General features: G+C 33.5%; 2 protein-coding genes across 5 annotated transcripts in view; both read left to right on the top strand.

Annotated features, from left to right (window-relative positions):
- The first annotated feature begins 4807 nt into the window (after positions 1-4807).
- LOC110100765 (mediator-associated protein 2) overlaps positions 4808-18234 on the top strand; it is a 39464-nt gene continuing 26037 nt past the window's right edge. For 2 of the 4 annotated variants that reach the window (XM_020828420.2, XM_020828419.2), the window contains exons 1-5: positions 9399-9605; positions 17506-17558; positions 17720-17825; positions 17914-17998; positions 18096-18179. In XM_020828420.2, coding sequence (XP_020684079.1) covers positions 17533-17558; positions 17720-17825; positions 17914-17998; positions 18096-18179 — 301 coding nt within the window. In that variant the 5' untranslated portion in view covers positions 9399-9605; positions 17506-17532. Of the gene's footprint in view, positions 5005-5105; positions 5174-9398; positions 9606-17505; positions 17559-17719; positions 17826-17913; positions 17999-18095; positions 18180-18234 lie in introns of those variants that run through there. The other 2 variants (XM_020828422.2, XM_020828421.2) reach the window with 2 other exon arrangements.
- LOC110100761 (zinc finger MYM-type protein 1-like) lies at positions 6107-14475 on the top strand. The gene is made up of 4 exons (XM_020828414.1): positions 6107-7855; positions 10353-10506; positions 13527-13713; positions 14247-14475. Exons 1-4 carry the CDS (start codon positions 6107-6109, stop codon positions 14473-14475), a joined length of 2319 nt encoding a protein of 772 aa, XP_020684073.1.

Genomic DNA, 18234 nt, shown 5'->3' with positions numbered 1-18234 from the left:
ATTACATTGGTTAACGTTTCATGCTTGATACACACAGGTGAAAAATGGGAAGATGATCCATTTATTTTCTCTTTACAAGTTGAGCCCATTTTTTCATACAAGAAGTAAAAAATAAAGTTGGGAACTTTGTCATACAAGTCAAGGATAGAGATGTGTTTGATTCAAGTATTTCTAAAGGCAACAATTATATATGATTTTTTTATATTCTTAGAGGATATTTTTTAATCAGCTAGCAAATCCTCTTACTTAGGTGATTATAATGTGGTATCAGTGGTATTAGAACAAAAGCTAAGATATTAACAATGAAATGTTGCAATGCTTCTTTTGCTACATTTGTAATGATATGAGCTTGTGGTTTTCTTTCTCATTTCTTATATTTTCTAATAATTATCTTAAGAACTTCAACTTTATCATAGTCTTCTTTTCTTTTGAAAGCTTATGTGATCACAAGTTGATGCTCTCACATCTTTCTATTTTGATGGCTATTTGTAAGGAATTTAATTTTAGACCCCCTCATCTTCTTTGGCAAGGTATATTTTTAAATGCATTCTATTATGTGAAGGATTTTTTATCAAAAGATTAGGAATCTCTCTCTCTCTCTCTCTCTCTCTCTCTCTCTCTCTCTGTAAAGTGCTGATTTTGCTCCAGGATCGTCCAGGACGATCTGGGATCGTCCTGGGACTCTGTGTTTGTCTGTTTTTGAGTTGAAATATTTGGAAGAATCAGTTCCGAAGCAAATTCCAAAGCCAGATCCTGATCTGTCTGTTCGTTAAGCTGGTCGCGGCCCGGTGCGGGCGGGATCTGTCTTGGGTCGGGTCGTGACACTCTCTCTCTATCTTATCTCTAAGATATACATATAAGCTCTTGAGTTGTTTACTAGTTCAATAAGATTTTGCCTTTGATTAACTACTTGAGTTCTTTGCTTTATTTTTTTAGTGTAAATGTTGTCTTCTCATCAATTGTGAGCAGATTGAGGATACTTAACATTTAAGCCATTGCCATTTTTTTTTTCCTGCAAAATCTTTCTATCTGAACTTTGGAAGGTTTTTTCATGAAGTAAAACAACTAGTTTTTTTTTTTTTTTTTTTTAAAAAAAAGGGGAAAAAAACTTTTTTTTTTGAAAAATAGGGGCAAAACATGCCCAATTTCATTCAAAAAATAAAATTTTACAAAAAAGATACAATAGTTTGATAAGAAAAAATAAAGAAAAACTTACAAAACTGAAGAAAGAAAAAAAATAAAAGAAATCTAAAAGAAAGCCTAAAGCCAACTTAACAAAAGCGCATTAGAAAAGGAGAAAAATTAATTAAGATTAGAAAGCTAATATTAAATACAAAGAAGAATAAAAAATAGTCAAAGAATAAAATCCTTTAGCTGCCAAACAAGAGCCAACCCCAGCTCCAAAGAATCCACCAATAGGACCAGCTGCTCTACAGTCAAAAACTCCTCTAACGAAATTGCTCTCTACAAACTAAAGAACTAGCCAAGACTAGGAAAACACCGGTACAACCTCCAAACAACCAGGTTCTCACGTAGAACAACCACCTACCAAAAAAAAATCATCAACAGAAAACCAAACAAACAAAACTAAAAAGCCAACTCCCAGCAACCACCAAAAATAGGTCAAACACAGAGCCAAACCAACAAAAAGCTCCAAATACAGAAGCACCCAGCTCAAAGAATAAGCCAACTTCAAGCAAACACCAACACAACCTTCAACCAACCCGACAACTGGCAAGAACAATAACCCAACAGCTACCAAAAACAGACAAAACATTGAGCGTTGGTTGACTAATAAAGCCAAATTGTTAATAAAAGCTCCAAACACAGAAAACCCCCAGAAAAATAAGAACAAGCCAACAAATAAAAAGACTCAGGAAAGAAAATTCCTAACAAACAATCCAACTTTGGTTGCTAGGCTTGAACCTCCAAGGAAACACCTGGTTGCCAAAACAACCATTCAAAGAAGAAAAGACAAGGAAAATCCAACATCATAGTCAAAGACAAAAAAAAACTAAAACTAAACAAGAAAATCGAACCTAAACTAACCAAAACCAAAAACCACAATAATAAACTAAATATCAATTTGGTAATAAGAACCCAATTGGACACTTTTGCCTTAATAGCAACTTTAATACTCTTACAAAGAGTGCTGGAATAACAAAATTTACAATAAAACTTCATGAAATTCCTTTCTTTCAAAATGAAATAAATAATACAATAAGTAGAAAGAAGAAACAAATATTTAGCATCTAAAAACAAATTCGAATCCCAAATAAATTCTAAGATTTGAACAAGATTAGGTCGTCTAAGCATAAAAAAAACTTAACATAGGTACAATAGTAGATATAATTTGGAATGAAAATTCACATTCAAAAAATAAATGATTAAGAATTTCATCAGCTTTAGAACAAAAGATACAAGATAAAATAACAAGAACATTTTTTTATCCAATAAATCATCCATTTTCAACCCATTTAAAATACCCATCCAAGCATAGCAAGAAAATCTCATAGCATGCCTCTAATGCCAAATATAAGAGAACGAATCCACTCTAGAAAAATTATTATAAAAAGAATTATAAAACATCTTAAAAAAAGGATACATCACCATATCCCAAGAAATATTAGAAATAGCTTGAAACTTAATAAAAAGTGCTGAAATATTCAAACCAATATTTATGGGAACATAATCAAGAATATTCCAAGCAGAATTACTAATCCATTCATCAATAGATACTTTGAACAAATTTTCTGGAATAGCCACGCTTAAATCTTGAAGATCTTTCCCATTTAACCATGGATCCCAATATAAGGATAAAGCACTATTTGGCATAATATTAAATGAAATATTATCCTGAATAGCTCTAGTAGTAACACAAATATCTTTCCAAATCTTAGAATCTTTTTTGTGAACAAGGCTTTCAACAAAAAATATATTTACTCTTAAACCAAGAAGCTAAAAGATCATTATAATTAAGAATACGCCAAATAAGAAAACAATTGCAAGTGTAAGAGAGAGCAATAGGATCCGTAATACCAAGTACCCCTACCTTTTTAGGCTTACAAACCTCTTTCCAAGAAACATATGAATTTTTCTAATTGAAGCTTCTCCATTAAAAAGAAAATTAGAATTGGCCTTCTTAAAACAACTTTTAGGAATACCTAATCCAATAAGCAATAATATTAGAAATAGAAAAATTAACAAATTACACTCTACTAGCAAAAGATAAGATTTTACTTTCCAACCAGCAAAGAGAGTTCTAATCTTATTAAGCAAAAACGGAAAAATCAGTCTGAGAAAGCCTTTTACTACATATAGACAACCCTAAATATTTCATAGAAGTCTGAGAGATTGTAATACCCAAAATATGACCAATTTCCTTGGAAATGGAACAACCTTTAGAGAAATTGATAGTACTTTTATCATGGTTAACAAATAAACCCGAAGTCCTAGAAAAATAATCCAAAATATCCTTTAATTTTTTCATATTAGAAATAGATGCTTTACCAAATATAAGAACATCATCTGCATAAAGTAAATGAGAGATAGAAATATCTCCATAATTAATACCATTAAAATTATCCACTTGAGACTTATCATCTAGGAGATTAGATAAAGCATCCATAATTATACAAAAAAAGATAAGGAGAAAGAGGACACCCTTGTCGAAGGCTATTAAGAAATTAAAGAAGCCTTCAATTGTACCATTAATGATAATAGAAAAGAAAATATCTTCAATACAACCTTCAATACAAGAAATGAAAATATTAGGGAAGCCTTTTTGAGCTAACCATTTCAAAAGAAAATATCTAAAAATAGTATCAAAGGCTTTATGAACACAAGGGGTTGGGGTCACTCCAACCAGATATTTTCCTCAAAGCATCACAACTCCAAGTAACAATAACATTGGTATTGCATTTGCTTGAGTTGCAAGACTTGAGGAGGAGACGCAAAAACTTCGAAGTGAGGTGAGGCAATTCAAGCAACATTATCAGGAGTAACATCCATCACCAGGAAGCTCAACTATGATAGGTAAAATTAAAAAAAAAAATAGATATATTCATTTATAGATTTACTTATCATCTTAATCTTTATTGATGAAATCACTATTATTAACAAGGAGACAAGGATCCATTTTCTTCTAATTTTCATCCAAGATGTAGGAAAAGGAAAGGAGAAATATAAATGGGATACACTATATTTTTTTATGTATGGCTGATGTTTTATTTTGAAATGTTATCAAAATTTTGATCTTTTGTTCGCCTCTAAGTAGTTATATATATATTAAGTTGTTTAACAATATGGATTCTATTATCAAGATTGTCACAAAGTTTGATGTTACTTATTATGTCAAATATTCCTTGTTCATTCATCCAACTCACATGCATTTATTCATGTCACTTGGTCTGAGTTAATATTATTATAAGAACCAATTTTCATACTTGTACATTTCTTTTACTATGATGTTTTGCATATTAGATGAAAATTGCTTTTGGCTAAAGCTATTATTGACATGCCCTCAATGGATTGATGCCCTCATGTAAGATGATCATTGGTGCTAAAATCTATTAAATATTGCTAATATAATCATATTTAATTATTTTGATATTGTAGATAGAATGATAATATGATGGAGGTTGTTCACTATATATTTGTTTTATGCACCAAATTCTATATCTACATCAGGGGCGGAATCAGCATATGGCCAGGGGGGGCCATATTATAGTAAGGGCTGTTTAGTAATATTTCATTATAGTATACTAAAAATTTCCCTAAGCCCAGCTTTCTCTTATGTTTATATTTCGCCCGACGCCTGCAGTCTTCTGAAAGCCGCTCTCTCCCAGTCTCCCTCTCCATCGACACTCGGCAGGATCTTCCTTCGTGAGTCTAGTGACTTTCAAATCGCTGCTCGTTTGTCTCGAAACTTCGCTTGATCACTCACCTGTCTTCGGTTGTTCAGCTTCTCCCCTTCGACCCTTCAGGCCGATCTCCGATCTGCAGGTTTTGTTCTCATTCCGCCACTCTGCTTGCAATTTTATTTTTTTTAGCATTCTCAACTATTTGGGGAACGAATCATTAAATCATGAAATCCTTTGTCTCAGAGCAGCCAATATCTATCGAGCGCTAGGATTTTGGTCGCTACCATCAAGGCTTTTGATTTTTGGAAGAGGTGAGTAATCTTGTTAGTTCTCATCTTCCTATTTACCTTTGAGATTTTCCTTTGCAATTCCAATCCATGTTGACTGTTGTTGATCAAACAGTAATTTTATTGTTTGGTTAAATTAATTAGTTTGTCCAGTTTTGACTTTTGAACTCATTATATCTTGAAAGCACATTTCTTTCACATTTTTTATGTGTTGTCGATGTTCCTTTCAAGTTTCAACTTAAGTTCTATCAACCACGTGTAGATAAATTCTCTTATAGATTTTTTCTCTTTCTTTTCAATAGCTCCAGAAAACTTGTTGAGTTTCTATTTGTAAGTTAATATTTTTGTGGGTTAAAATTCATATTAAGGTTATGATGTAAATATTTTGATTAATGGTTGCTCTTTTTTTGTAATTAAATTTCATTCTAGGATTAAATAAATGGAGCGTTATTTAAAGAGAAAAGAACGAGTAGAAGTTGATATTAACAATCCCCTAGCAGATCCAGGACTCCGACTTCCTATTTGGAGTTATGAAGTAAATGATAGAGATAAGATTCATAGATCATATCTATTGAAGGGACCCCATCAACCGAGAAGTCATCAATTTCCCCAAACTTTATATGGTAATATTGCACGTAGGTTCAATCCCAAATGGTTTGATGAATACTCTGATTGGTTAGAGTATAGTGTGCAGAAAGACGTTGCTTTTTGTCTTTACTGCTATCTGTTTAAACCTCAAGAGCATATTATTAAAGGGAAAGATGGTGGGGATTCATTTATTGGAGAAGGTTTCAAAAACTGGAAGAAGAAAGAGAAATTGTTATGCCACATTGGAGATCACAATAGTATATATAATAAGGATAGAAAAAATGTGAAGATTTGATGAAGAATCAAGAACACAGTCTTCCAGCTTTATGGCTAAGCAAAGATGATAAGAACAAAAAATAATATAGGATCATGTTAACTGCAGCCATTGATTGTGTTAGATTTTTGTTACGTCCGGGATTATCATTTCGTGGGCATGATGAGTCTTCCAATTCAGAGAATCGAGTAAATTATTTAGAGCTATTTGACTTTCTAGCTGATCATAATGAGAAAATTAAGACAGTAACATCTGCATATGCCAACTCAAATCTGAAGTTAAATTCACCAAAAGTTCAGAAAGAAATATGTGTTGATGCATCAGCTCAAACTTTAACATATATCATGAAAGATATTGACAACTCGTACTTCTCACTTATAGTTGATGAATCCCGTGATGTTTCTACGAAAGAACAAGTTGCTATTTCTATGAGATATGTAGATAGGTTGGACCAAGTGATTGAAAGATTTATAGGCATCAAACATGTCACATCCACTAATGCAGTTACACTGAAGGCAGCCATTGAAGACATTCTAGCCAAACACTCGTTGAGCATACAAAGGATGCGTGGTCAAGGTTACGATGGGGCATCCAATATGCGAGGAGAATTTCATGGTTTAAAGGCCCTAATTCTGAAAGATAATCCTCAAGCATTTTATGTTCACTGTTTCGCTCATCAACTCCAATTATGTTTGGTGGCAGTGACAAAGAATCATTGGCAAGTTAAACATCTTTTTGAGTTCAGTTATAGAATTATTAATACTATTGGGGCTTCTTGTAAGAGATCGGATGCTATTAAATGTATTCAGCATGATAAAATACTTCTTTATCTTAAAAATGGCAATCTCATAAGTGGCAAAGGTTTGAATCAAGAGATAAATTTGCAGAAATCTAGTGATACTCGTTGGAGTTCACATTTTCACTCTTTGATTAGTCTTATGCGTATGTATGCTTCTGTGATCGAGGTGCTAGAGATTATTAAAGAAGAAGTGGTTCATGATCAACAATCGGTTGAAGCGGATGTTCTGATTGATATAATGGAGTATTTTGATTTTATTTTTATAATGCATCTGATGATTGATATATTGGGTATTACGAATGAGTTATCACAATCATTGCAGAGGAAAGATCAAGACATTGAAAATAAAATGAAATTGGTTCAAATTTCTAAACAACGACTGCAACTACTAAGGGAGAATGGATGGAATGCTTTACTAGATGAAGTGTCACATTTTTGTGGTGTTTTTGAAGTTGTTATTCCAAATATGAATGAAATATACAAAACTCATCGTCGATCAGTGAAAAGAGGTGAAGATAAAACAAATTTACATCATTATCGTGTTGATCTATTTTATACTGTAGTTGACATGCAACTTCAAGAGCTAAATAATCGCTTTTCTGAATCAAGTACTGAGTTACTTCTTTATGTGTCATGCTTAAACCCAAGCGATTCATTTCATGCTTACGATGAGAGGAAATTGATATGTCTAGCAGAGCTATATCCAAGTGATTTTTCTATAATTGAGATTGTTGCTCTTAAAAGTCAATTATCAACGTACATTATTGATATGCAGACTATTGAAGAGTTCTCCTCTCTAAGAAGCATTGATGATCTTGCAAAGCAGATTGTTAAGTTCAAGAAGAATGACGTGTATCCTCTAGTTTACAGACTTATTATTTTAGCATTAACTTTACCAGTTGCTACTGCTACAGTGGAGAGAGCATTTTCAGCCATGAAAATTATCAAATATCGATTGCATAGTAGGATGGGTGATGATTGGTTGAACGATTGCCTTGTGCCTTACATTGAAAAAGATGTGTTTGATATGATTCTCAATAAAGATGTAATCCAATATTATCAAAAGATGCAAAATAGATTGATAAAATTGTAATGGTTTTTTAATTTATCTATCATATTGGAATGGAAGACTTCATTTTGAATTATATTCTCATTTTGTTTTTTTTAATATTTATCTATTAATAAGAAAATTTTGCCCCCCACTAAGATGAAAGGCTGGTTCCGCCCCTGATCTACACAAGAGAAATTAGTTATGTTTTGATAGTGTAAAATTTGTGTGGATGAATTAGCTTTAAACAAAATCAGACAAAAATATTATGATTTGAATTTGATTAGTTTTATTTTGGTAACACTTTGAGATTAGTGTGTTATGGCTTTTTATTGATTAGATATATAAATTTATTATTTTAGAGCTCTAATATGATTGAACTTTGAAGTTTGTGATTGATTGTAAATTGTTAATGATGAATCAAATCGGTGCCACTTTCTTATCAATTTCTTTTTAAAAAAATGCAAATAATTGTAGCGGTTTTAACCGCTACAATTGGCCTATCGTTGCATATTCGTAGTGGTCTTTACTACTACTATAGTGGAATTTGAACATAACTATAGCGGTTTAATAGTTTCAAAAATAACTATGATAAAACTTGTATCTAATGCAGTGGTTTAGAAAAGCGTAGGGGAATCTATTTCCTGTGATAATAAATATAATGGATTTACAGTGATTTTTACACTGCTACAATAAATTTATCAAGGATTTTAACCACTGCAATAGGTAAAAAAAAGTATTACAAAAGCCTGATTTAGTAATAGCGAAGGTGTGCGAAATATATAATTGAATTTCTTCATTGTTGTGGTTTGATTGACGAGAACGTCTTTTACCTAGGTTTTAATTTCCTTTGGCTATCGTTGCCCATTGTAATGCAAGTTCAAAAATCTCTTCAGGTTTTTGGATATTTTTCTTGTCTCTCATGCTATCTTCACTCCTTTTATCTCAAGAATCCTAGGTATAAATATTCCCCATTTTGCATCAGAGACATTGAGACTAATGGCTCCAGTTCTAATGATGGGGGGTTCAGCTTGTTCTTCTTCTTTTTCCTCAAGTAACTTTCTGAGGTTAGAATGCCTTCATTTTCATATTTATTTGAGTCATAATGTCCTCTTCCATTTTTCAAGTTAACCGTAAAGGGGTTGTTTGGCATATGGGTGTAAGTGAGCCAAGCCGACTCGTGAGCCGGCTCGAACTCTACTCGTTAACGAGCTCGTGAACCGAGCTTATCGAGATTCGAGCTCGAGCTTATTATCGAGCTCAACCCGACTCGAAAGCTTATCAAGCTACTTGATTATATATATATATATATATTTAAGAGGAATGGAGCTTGTATTTATCTTTCTTTAATCTTTGATTGGGATTAAATCCTTCAAGCATTCTCTTCTTCCAACGATCCAACCCACATCATTTGGTAATCTCTTTTTAAGTTAAATTAGATAATAAATTTATGCACTAATTATACAATTAATTATTAATTATTTTACTTATTTATAAATATTTTAAAATATATTAATTAAGTTAATCAATAATAACTTAGAGGCGTCTAGGTTTGCCTTTCATCTTCTCTTTAGTCGTTGCTGTTAGGCTTCCTTGCTTCGCAGGAGGTGTAGAGATTGCATGCGTCGCTTCTTCGTTTCCTACGTTGCTGTTCAACTTCGCTCCTTCGACGTCTTTCCCTTCCTGTCGGATCGGAAAGTTCGACATTTTGATCGGAAGCAAGAACGGGACCTCGCTGGCTGTGAAGGTAACTTTCTCCCTTTCGCGCGCTTCTTCGGCTAAATCCCGTTAAATCCGCCGAACAGAGGGATTTAGTAAATCTGGGATTTAAGCCGTAAATCCCTAAATCCGGGATTTACGGAATCCCGGGATTTAACGAGTGCACAAAAACCGTTTGGCTAGATTTAGCGTAAATCCGACTTAAATCCGGGAATAAATCCGATACCAAACAGCCCCTTAAAGTTTAAACGGTTAAAAGGTTGTCAAGATGATGCCTAGATCATTATTTATTGTGTCATTGTGTGCTTATGGTTCAGTATCTGAACAAGTAAATATTAAATAATGAAAGATAGTGTGGTCTGTTAGGTGAGTTTCAGACTTTCAGTGCAGGTCACACTCGCATGCCATTTTAAATAATTAATATTTATTTCAGCTTCTTAAGGTTTTTATATTCATTTTAAAGAGAATAAATTATTCTTCGTAATAATGTTTAGGCTTAATATTAAGTTGAATTAGATTTGTTTGATCTTTTTTGTAATCATATTTCTGTTTATGTGGATAATTAGCATTTATTTCTTCTCAAAATTTATTGGAACATGTTTATGTAGAATTTTGAGCTCGTAAAGGATTTTATTATATTGTAATCATTCTCAAAATTTATAATAGTATTTTAATTTAATTGTACTAATGGTTGAGATCTAACATTTTCATATTATTACTATTTGAATTTGATTGTATTTATTATAATCCTGGCAATGCTATCTTTTTTTTTTAGAATGTCAACACCATTAAGTATGAGAATAGTATTGAGCATGTAAATACTGAGACAAGAAGACTTGATGATGATCTTCACTCTTATGTTGGTTGTCATCCTGCGAATGAGAATAATACATATAATGATAATATTGAGATTGATGAAGAGGTTGAAAGTGGACTAATGAAAATGAAGTGAATTATATTGAAGAAGCTGATGATGTTATAGGAAGAAATAAAAGGAAAAAAAAATCTAAAGTTTGGCATGAGTTTAAGCCTTTAAGGAAGTTATTCTTCCTGCTGGGCAAAGAAAGGGAGAGTGTGTGCATTGTAAAAAACAATTACTAATAGCAGAGTTTTTATTGTACTTAATTGTATAAAAGTTGCATTTGATATTGATCAAAATTTTTTAAAGGAAGATGATTGCTCACTATATATTGATTTCTTCTAGAACTAAATTTAAGAAAAAAGAAGAAGAAAATTTTGATTTACATTTAAAAATTCAAGCCAATTAAACAAGCTGAGCTCGAGCTTTTCAAACGAGTTTGAGCTTTCGAGTCAAGCTCGAGCTTGGTATTCTCTAAACGAGTCGATCTCGAGCTCACTAACCGAGCTTGAACTCGAGCTTGAGTTCAAGCTCATTAAGGTTTAAACGAGTCAGGCTTGATAAGGTAGATACTCGACTCGACTCGACTCCGTTACACCCCTCGACTCGACTTGGGCAAGGGCCACCGGTGCTTGAAAAGAGGCTATAAGCAGGATGATGGAGAGTTACCTCCGGGGTTTGAGGAAGGTTTGCCGCCGACACTCAAAGAAGGCTAAGGATTTTCCCAAACTCTGATAACATGAAGAAATTATTTAGGGAAAATTGAATTCAAATTTTATTCCTTGGAATCATTATATTAGCTTTATATGGAGATCCAATATAGTTTGTTTTTTAAGTTTAAGTTATCCTATTTTTGCATTAAAAGTTCCTTTATAATTTTGTGCTGAAAACTTTTAAAGAAAAAGCAAAAATGAAGAAAGTGCCCAATACCATGGTGCCTTACCTTGAAGCGTCTCGATATCAGTGTCAATTATTTATTTTTCATCTAAATAGTTTGGCTGAATTTATGAAGGGGGGATGACCATTTTTGTCAATTGTGCTTAGTTCTAGGGGAGTCCAGTACTGAGTGTGTGTGTGAACAAGGAGAGATGGATCGGAGGGCATTGAAGTTTTTGTAATTGTTTTTGCAAAGGAGAATCTGGTTCTATCTTCTTTTTTACTCTATTCTTATACTTGTTCTTATATTTTCAATGAAACTTTTCATGTTTATGTTGGTTACAATGATAGGCTAAATTACTCTCTAGGCTTATGATCTGATAGGAATACATTTGTTACATAGAATAAGTGTAAGTGTTTAAAACTTTTCATTATTGTTTATGATTTCTTTGAACTTCATTTAATTTGTGCATAAGCCATGCACAAAATTAAAATATAGTGTGATCTATGTCCTCGACGCAAGCGTTGTGGAACAAATAGGGGAATTAGATTGGAGTACTTTCAAGTATAGACATGATGGTTTAGGACTTTGAAAATTTTAAGAAGATAGTTCAATCGTAGTGAAGTTTGATTTTGTTAAAGTGTCCAATGAACTCAACAGAGATAAAGAGTCAACATTTCTCTGATTCATAACACTTTTATAGCAGGCCACTTTAAATACATAGAAGCCCCTATCTATCATAAGTTTAAACTTCATGTAACATAGAACTTCTTCCAAGAAAATTTTATGTTGTTTGCTTTCATTTGTAAAAAGCTTTAATCTTGTGAGAAAATAAATATAGCAATTAGTTGAAGTAGTAATAAATTATTATTGAGATTAGTAATATCCTCCTGGGAATGATACTCAACTAACTTCTATAATACTTAATACGACACATACACTTGTGTAGAATCCATCATAGCTAGTATTTGAGGTTTTGTGTGATCAAGCACACAGATAAAATAGGAGGTGCAAGAATCATAAGAGACCAAATTTTTTATATGGAAAACCCCTAGAATGGAAAAATCCACGAGGATTCCACCAATGTTTGTTGTTGATTATAAATGATACCCTTCCTAGGAGGAAGACATTAGCACAACATAAAAAATATACATTATATAGAGTATATTATATGGTTGGAGTTAGAAGAAACCAATGGCATGACAGTTACTCTTAAGAGATTATTGGCAAGTTTGATTGGTTAGAAGGACCGTACTCGGGTGGTGGTCAAAGAACTGAAGTCAGACGATAGTGATTGGAGGACTGTAGTTCTATGACAGTGGTCGGAGGTTCATAGCCAGATATCAGTGATCAATGAGAACGTAGGCAAGCGACGATGGAGGGAGAGAACCTAATTTGGTGACATTGTTCTACGGGACCTTAGTTGGACGATTGAGATTAGAGAGACTGTAGTTGGGCGACGTTAGTTAGAGTGATTGTAGTAGATTGGATTTGTCTTTAGCGGAGGTCCTGTATTGATTCCTTCGACCATAAATTATTTCTTCAACATTTATGTGTCTAAATAGTTTCAAACTCATGCAATTTTGGGCTTATCAGATTTGTCTAATCAAATTGCTTTTTTCTATTATAAGAATGCTAAATTTGAATACTATTTATTTGACCAATTAATGTCCTAAGGCTTCCAAATATGTTTCAAGCCTTTAATTTGGATCTATTTGGGCTCATATTTGAATATTTTTTTATGTTGGTAGTTCGTCTCATCGTGATGTTTAATTTGACAATAATTTTGCTGAAATCAGAGTTCAGATGATCCCAAATTTAATTTTGAAAGTTTCTAATTTAAATATATGTTGAGGTTCGTGCTTGATTGAGATGATTGTTGATGATATTTCAACACTGATAATTATCTAATTAATTAAATTAAATAACTAATTATTTAATTTCTACTTATACTATCAATTGTTTAATTAATTCTTTTGATATTATTTTGATAAAATTAAAATTTTCTTATTACGCTAATATTTAATAAATTATTTATTTAAGTATTCTATCGCTAACTAATTACTTATAACTTACACAGTCAGTTCTCAAATTAATTAAATTAATTAAATTAAATTTTAATTAAAAGATTAGGAATTAATTTATTTTCTTCCTAACAGCATTAGGAGGCATCTAGGTTTGCTTTTCCACTTCTCTATTTCTCATTGCTGTAGGACTTCGTTCCTTCGCGTACGAGTGGATTCTTCCGCTCCGCTCTTCATTGCTGTTCGACTTTGCTGCAACGAGTCGTGTCTTCGGCTCCTTCGACGATGTTTCCTTCCTTTCAGATCGGCAGTCACGACATTTCGAAAATGTTCCTGTTGGAGCGATAGTAATGACGGGAGCTCGCTCGCTGTCAAGGTAAACGTCTTTCTCCACTTTTGCGCAAAGCAAATCAGCCGAACTCTCGGATTTGCGGCAAAAGAGGAAAACAGAGGATTTATTTCACCGTGAGATTTAAGATATCCTCAAATCCCGTTTGACAGTGTTTAGTATAAATCCTCAGAAATCTTGTATACAAACAACCGCTAACAGTAAAATGAAGGAACTATCTTCTATATTATTTGAAGTCTGTTTCTTATCGCGTAAAATGCTTCTTTGATGGCTTTATTTTGTGTTGTTATGGAAAGATTGAACTTAGAATTTATTTTTTTTTTTTCGGAAAAACAACAGGTTCCTTTATCTAAGCGTAATCCTGTGGCACATATCATGTCGGGGCTGTTTGGATGCGATCTGAATATATTCAGGGTTATTAAATACTGAAAACTATTCAATGGTGGATCTAAAATCTCTCTTTGGGATTTGTAGTGTGTATTTTAGATCCACCACCCGAGTACGGTCCTTCTAACCAATCAAACTTGCCAATAATCTCTTAAGAGCATGTTGGATGCCAGACAACCTTTAGAGGCTATGTTCACATCTACACAGTGGTTGAGTTGTGCTTGGGCGAAGAAGGCTGAGGGAAAAGAGATTAGAAAGATTGTTTTAAATGACAGATTTTGGCAAAGTGTCTTATATGCCGTTACAACCACTAGACCTTTAGTTCATGTTTTAAGGATGGTGGATGCTGAGAAGAAGCCTGCAATGGGTTTCATCTACAATGCCATGGATGAAGCCAAATAGATGATTGCCTCCAACTTAGGAGGCAGTGAGGGAAGCTTTAGAGAAATTTGGAATATTATTGATGATAGGTGAGAATTACAGCTTCACCGACACTTGCATGCCGCTGGCTACTACCTAAACCCTCAGTATCAATATGCAGAGAACAAGTCTACAAACCCTGAAATAAAGTTGGGATTATATCATTGCATGGATCATCTAATATGTGATGCAATTGAAAGATCAAATGCTGACTTGCAATTAGTACCTTTTAGGAACAAAGAAGGTTTTTTTGGATTACAACAAGCAAAAGATACAATTGTCAAACGATCTCCAGTTGAGTGGTGGATTCAATTTGGTGATGGGACTCCAGAATTACAACGTTTTGCTGTGAAAGTTTTGGGCTTGACATGCTCTTCATATGACTGTGAAAGAAATTGGAGTACCTACAACCAAGTACATACAAAGAGGAGAAATCGCTTGTCGACATTGAGGATGAACTCACTGGTGTACATTATGTATAATAGGAGACTCAGAGATAGAAATTTGAAGAAAAAAGGATTAATGGATGATGAAGATCCTTTGCTTTGCGATGATGTGGCATCTGATGATGAGTGGTTTGTAGATGATGAAGTTGAAGTGATGCCGTCTGAATTACAAGATGAAGATTTAAATGTTGATTTCTTTGATGGTCTTAAAGCATCCACATCTGATGACTAGTGAGTTCTTATGTGATATGTCTCCCTTATTTATTCTCAAAGATGTGGTAAGTAGCATTTTTATGTTTTATATATTATTTTACTCATTAATATATACAAAATTTATTATTTTATGTTTACGCAATTTTTTGATTTTGAGGCTTACGCCTCACCTTACGAACGAAAAACGCCTCAATACCCGAATACACAATTTTAAACATTGATTCCGACTAATATTCAGAAAGCTTTGAATCACCTAGGATGGAGACATGCTGTTAAGGAAGAAATTATGTCCTTGGAGAAAAATCAAATATGGGTAATTACGAATCCCCCCGGAAAGAAAGTTGCGACCTACAAATGCATGTTCACCATAAAGCATAAGGAGGATGATAGTGTTGAGAGGTTGAAAGTTAGACTGGTTTCAAGAGGATTCACTCAATCTTATGGAATAGACTATTAGGAAACTTTTGCTCTTGTTGCAAAGCTCAACAACATCAGGATTCTTCTTTTCTTAGCAACAAATTTAGATTGACCCCAACATCAACTAGATATCAAGAATGCATTGTTGAATGAGAACCTAAACGAAGAAGTCCACATAGAGATTCAAATGGGGATTCAAAAGTCGTATGGAAGGGACAAATTGTGTAAACTGTTGAAATCCTTGTATGGATTGAAGTAATCTACTAGAGCATGGTTTGGAAGATTTTCAAATTATGTAAAAGGCCATGGTTTTAGACAATGGCAGACAGATCATACATTGTTTGTGAAGCAGTCAGAAAGAAACAAGTAGCAAAATTGATTGTATATGTGGATGACATCATCCTTATTGGAAATGATATAGAGAAAATAATAAAGATCAAACAGGCTCTGTCTAAGGAGTTTGAAGTTAAAGATCTATGATTACTTAGATACTTCCTTGGTATGGAGTTAGCTCGATCAAGCAAGTGTATATTTGTTTCCCAACGCAAGTATACCTTAGACCTACTGAAGGAGACCAGCCTGTTAGGATGCTGACCAACCAGTACACCTATGGATCCTAAAGAAGAAACTTGGGATGGAAAAGGAGGTGGTTCCAGTATATAAAGGAAGATATCAATGTCTGGTATGAAAACTTGTATTCCTCTCCCACACCCATCCAGATATTGGGTTTGTTGTGAGCATGATGAGCTAATATATGAGTAATCCTATGAAGGAGTACATGGAGGCAGTATATCAAATATTGAGATATCTCAAGAACACTCCTGGAATGGGGTATTATTCTAGAAAAATAAAGATAGGAAATTGATCCTTTATTCTGATGCAGATTGGGCAAGTGGTCAGGTTGACAGTCGATCGACTACAGGATATTGTTCATTTGTGTGGGGGAACCTAGTGACATGGAGAAGCAAGAAACATTATGTTTTTTCCAGAAGCAGTGCAAAATCTGAACTGAGAGCATTAATAATTACTATTTGTGAAGTTATTTGGATCATCAAGTATTGATTGATTTGGAAATAAAAATTGAAGGAACGATAAAGTGGAAATGTGACAACCAATCCGCAATTAGTATGACCAAGGATCCAATACATCATGACAGAACAAAACATGTTACCATTGATGGACTCTTTATATGTGAGAAAATAGAGAACTCAAAAATTGAAGTAGTATATACCTCAACTCATGAATAACTTGTTGATGTTCTAACAAGGCACTACCAGGCTCTCTACTTGATAAGTTTGTTTGCAAGTTAGGATTGTATAACTTGTATAACCCAACTTGAGAGGGAGTGTTGAATCACATGTCAAGGAGCGGGCCCACGACTTTGATAGGTCAGCAATTCGAGGGCTGCAACCATGGACAACAATTGGAGATTTCCTCTCCTGGAACCAAGATCTGTGGGATATAATTATTAGAATCAATTAGATTAAATGACTTTTTTCTTCTATTTATTATAATTTATTAGATTAAAAGTCTTTCTTTTTTTTTGTTTATCCTCCTAGAGTCTATAAATATGTAATGATTCCAAGGAATTAAATTTGTATTCAATTTCCCCTAAACAATTTCTTCAATCAAAGATGTTAGTTGAAGTGTACGTGGAATTGCATTAGCAACTTTTTCGACGTCTTCATATTCTTACATGGCTCACCAAGCCCAACAAAAATGTTTGAATAGAGTTGAAATGAGAACGAGACTTCTAGATATTCAAAAGGTTAGGTAACTACAACTAAATCTTGGATTAAAGGCACCCATTGAGCTTTGCATCAGTTTTCTTCTATCGTTTTTGTCAATCTTGCATTAAAATTGACGGCTCTTTCTATTATGTTGATTTGCACTATTCTTTACTCAACTGCACTTGAGCCCCGCTTTTTTATGGCAGAAGGATATTACATACTTTCAGTAACATATGGCTGATAACGATTCAAATAACAGGTATGAATTTCTATTTTATTTTAAGCCTCCTATTGGTTCTAATGTATTTTTCTTATTATTATTTCCTTATTTATATCTTTGAATTGGCTTATTTATTTAGTTTTATTCATGTTGCCTTTCATGCTATTTATGCATGTTAAATTTGGGATTTCTTATTTCAGGTACAACCCTGGGCCAGATTTCGATGAGGATGATAGAGGTCCAGTCCTTCCAATTTCCTTGTCTGATTCAACAGAACTTTGGCTCATTCAATGGCCAATTAATCATGTAAATTTTTTTTTTGAGCTTCTGATTTTTTTCTTCTAAAAATACTTGTTTGTAACCTGTACTTCTGTATGGATTGGTATAACTTTAGTTACAACCTGCTGATTTCCATGGGAAGGTGCTTTCTCTGAAGCTTCATAGGGATGAAAAACTAGCAAGCTTTGAGAATTCATCTGGTGAGCTGGAAGGCTTGTGGTGCACCCACTTTCACATGCCCTCTTTCTTTTTCCATGCATGAAATTTTTATCATGGCTTTTATTGGTTGTTTGGTAGGGAAATCTTATGAGGTGGTTAGTTTTGCCACTCAGGTGCCTGATGCAACTGTGTTCCTCCCCTCTAGTTCTGATTCGAAAGTTGGTAGGCATTTTTCTATTGTTTTGCTTTGTTTGACATTATTTATGATTTTCAAATG

This window comes from Dendrobium catenatum, unplaced genomic scaffold, assembly GCF_001605985.2.
Source record: "Dendrobium catenatum unplaced genomic scaffold, ASM160598v2 fragScaff_scaffold_28, whole genome shotgun sequence".
NCBI classification, from domain to species: Eukaryota; Viridiplantae; Streptophyta; class Magnoliopsida; order Asparagales; family Orchidaceae; genus Dendrobium; species Dendrobium catenatum.
The sequence above is the reverse complement of the archived record's forward strand: the minus strand, read 5'-3'. Positions and strand labels throughout refer to the sequence as shown.

What these genes read in the sequence shown, in the direction of transcription:
- LOC110100761 (XM_020828414.1), top strand. Translation starts at nt 6,107, where the DNA reads ATGTTAACTGCAGCCATTGATTGTGTTAGATTTTTGTTACGTCCGGGA. An exon ending in GATTGATGAAGAGGTTGAAA is followed by an intron (nt 10,507 to 13,526) that starts GTGGACTAATGA and finishes TCATTGCTGTAG; the next exon opens with GACTTCGTTCCTTCGCGTAC. An exon ending in GGAGCTCGCTCGCTGTCAAG is followed by an intron (nt 13,714 to 14,246) that starts GTAAACGTCTTT and finishes GTTGGATGCCAG; the next exon opens with ACAACCTTTAGAGGCTATGT.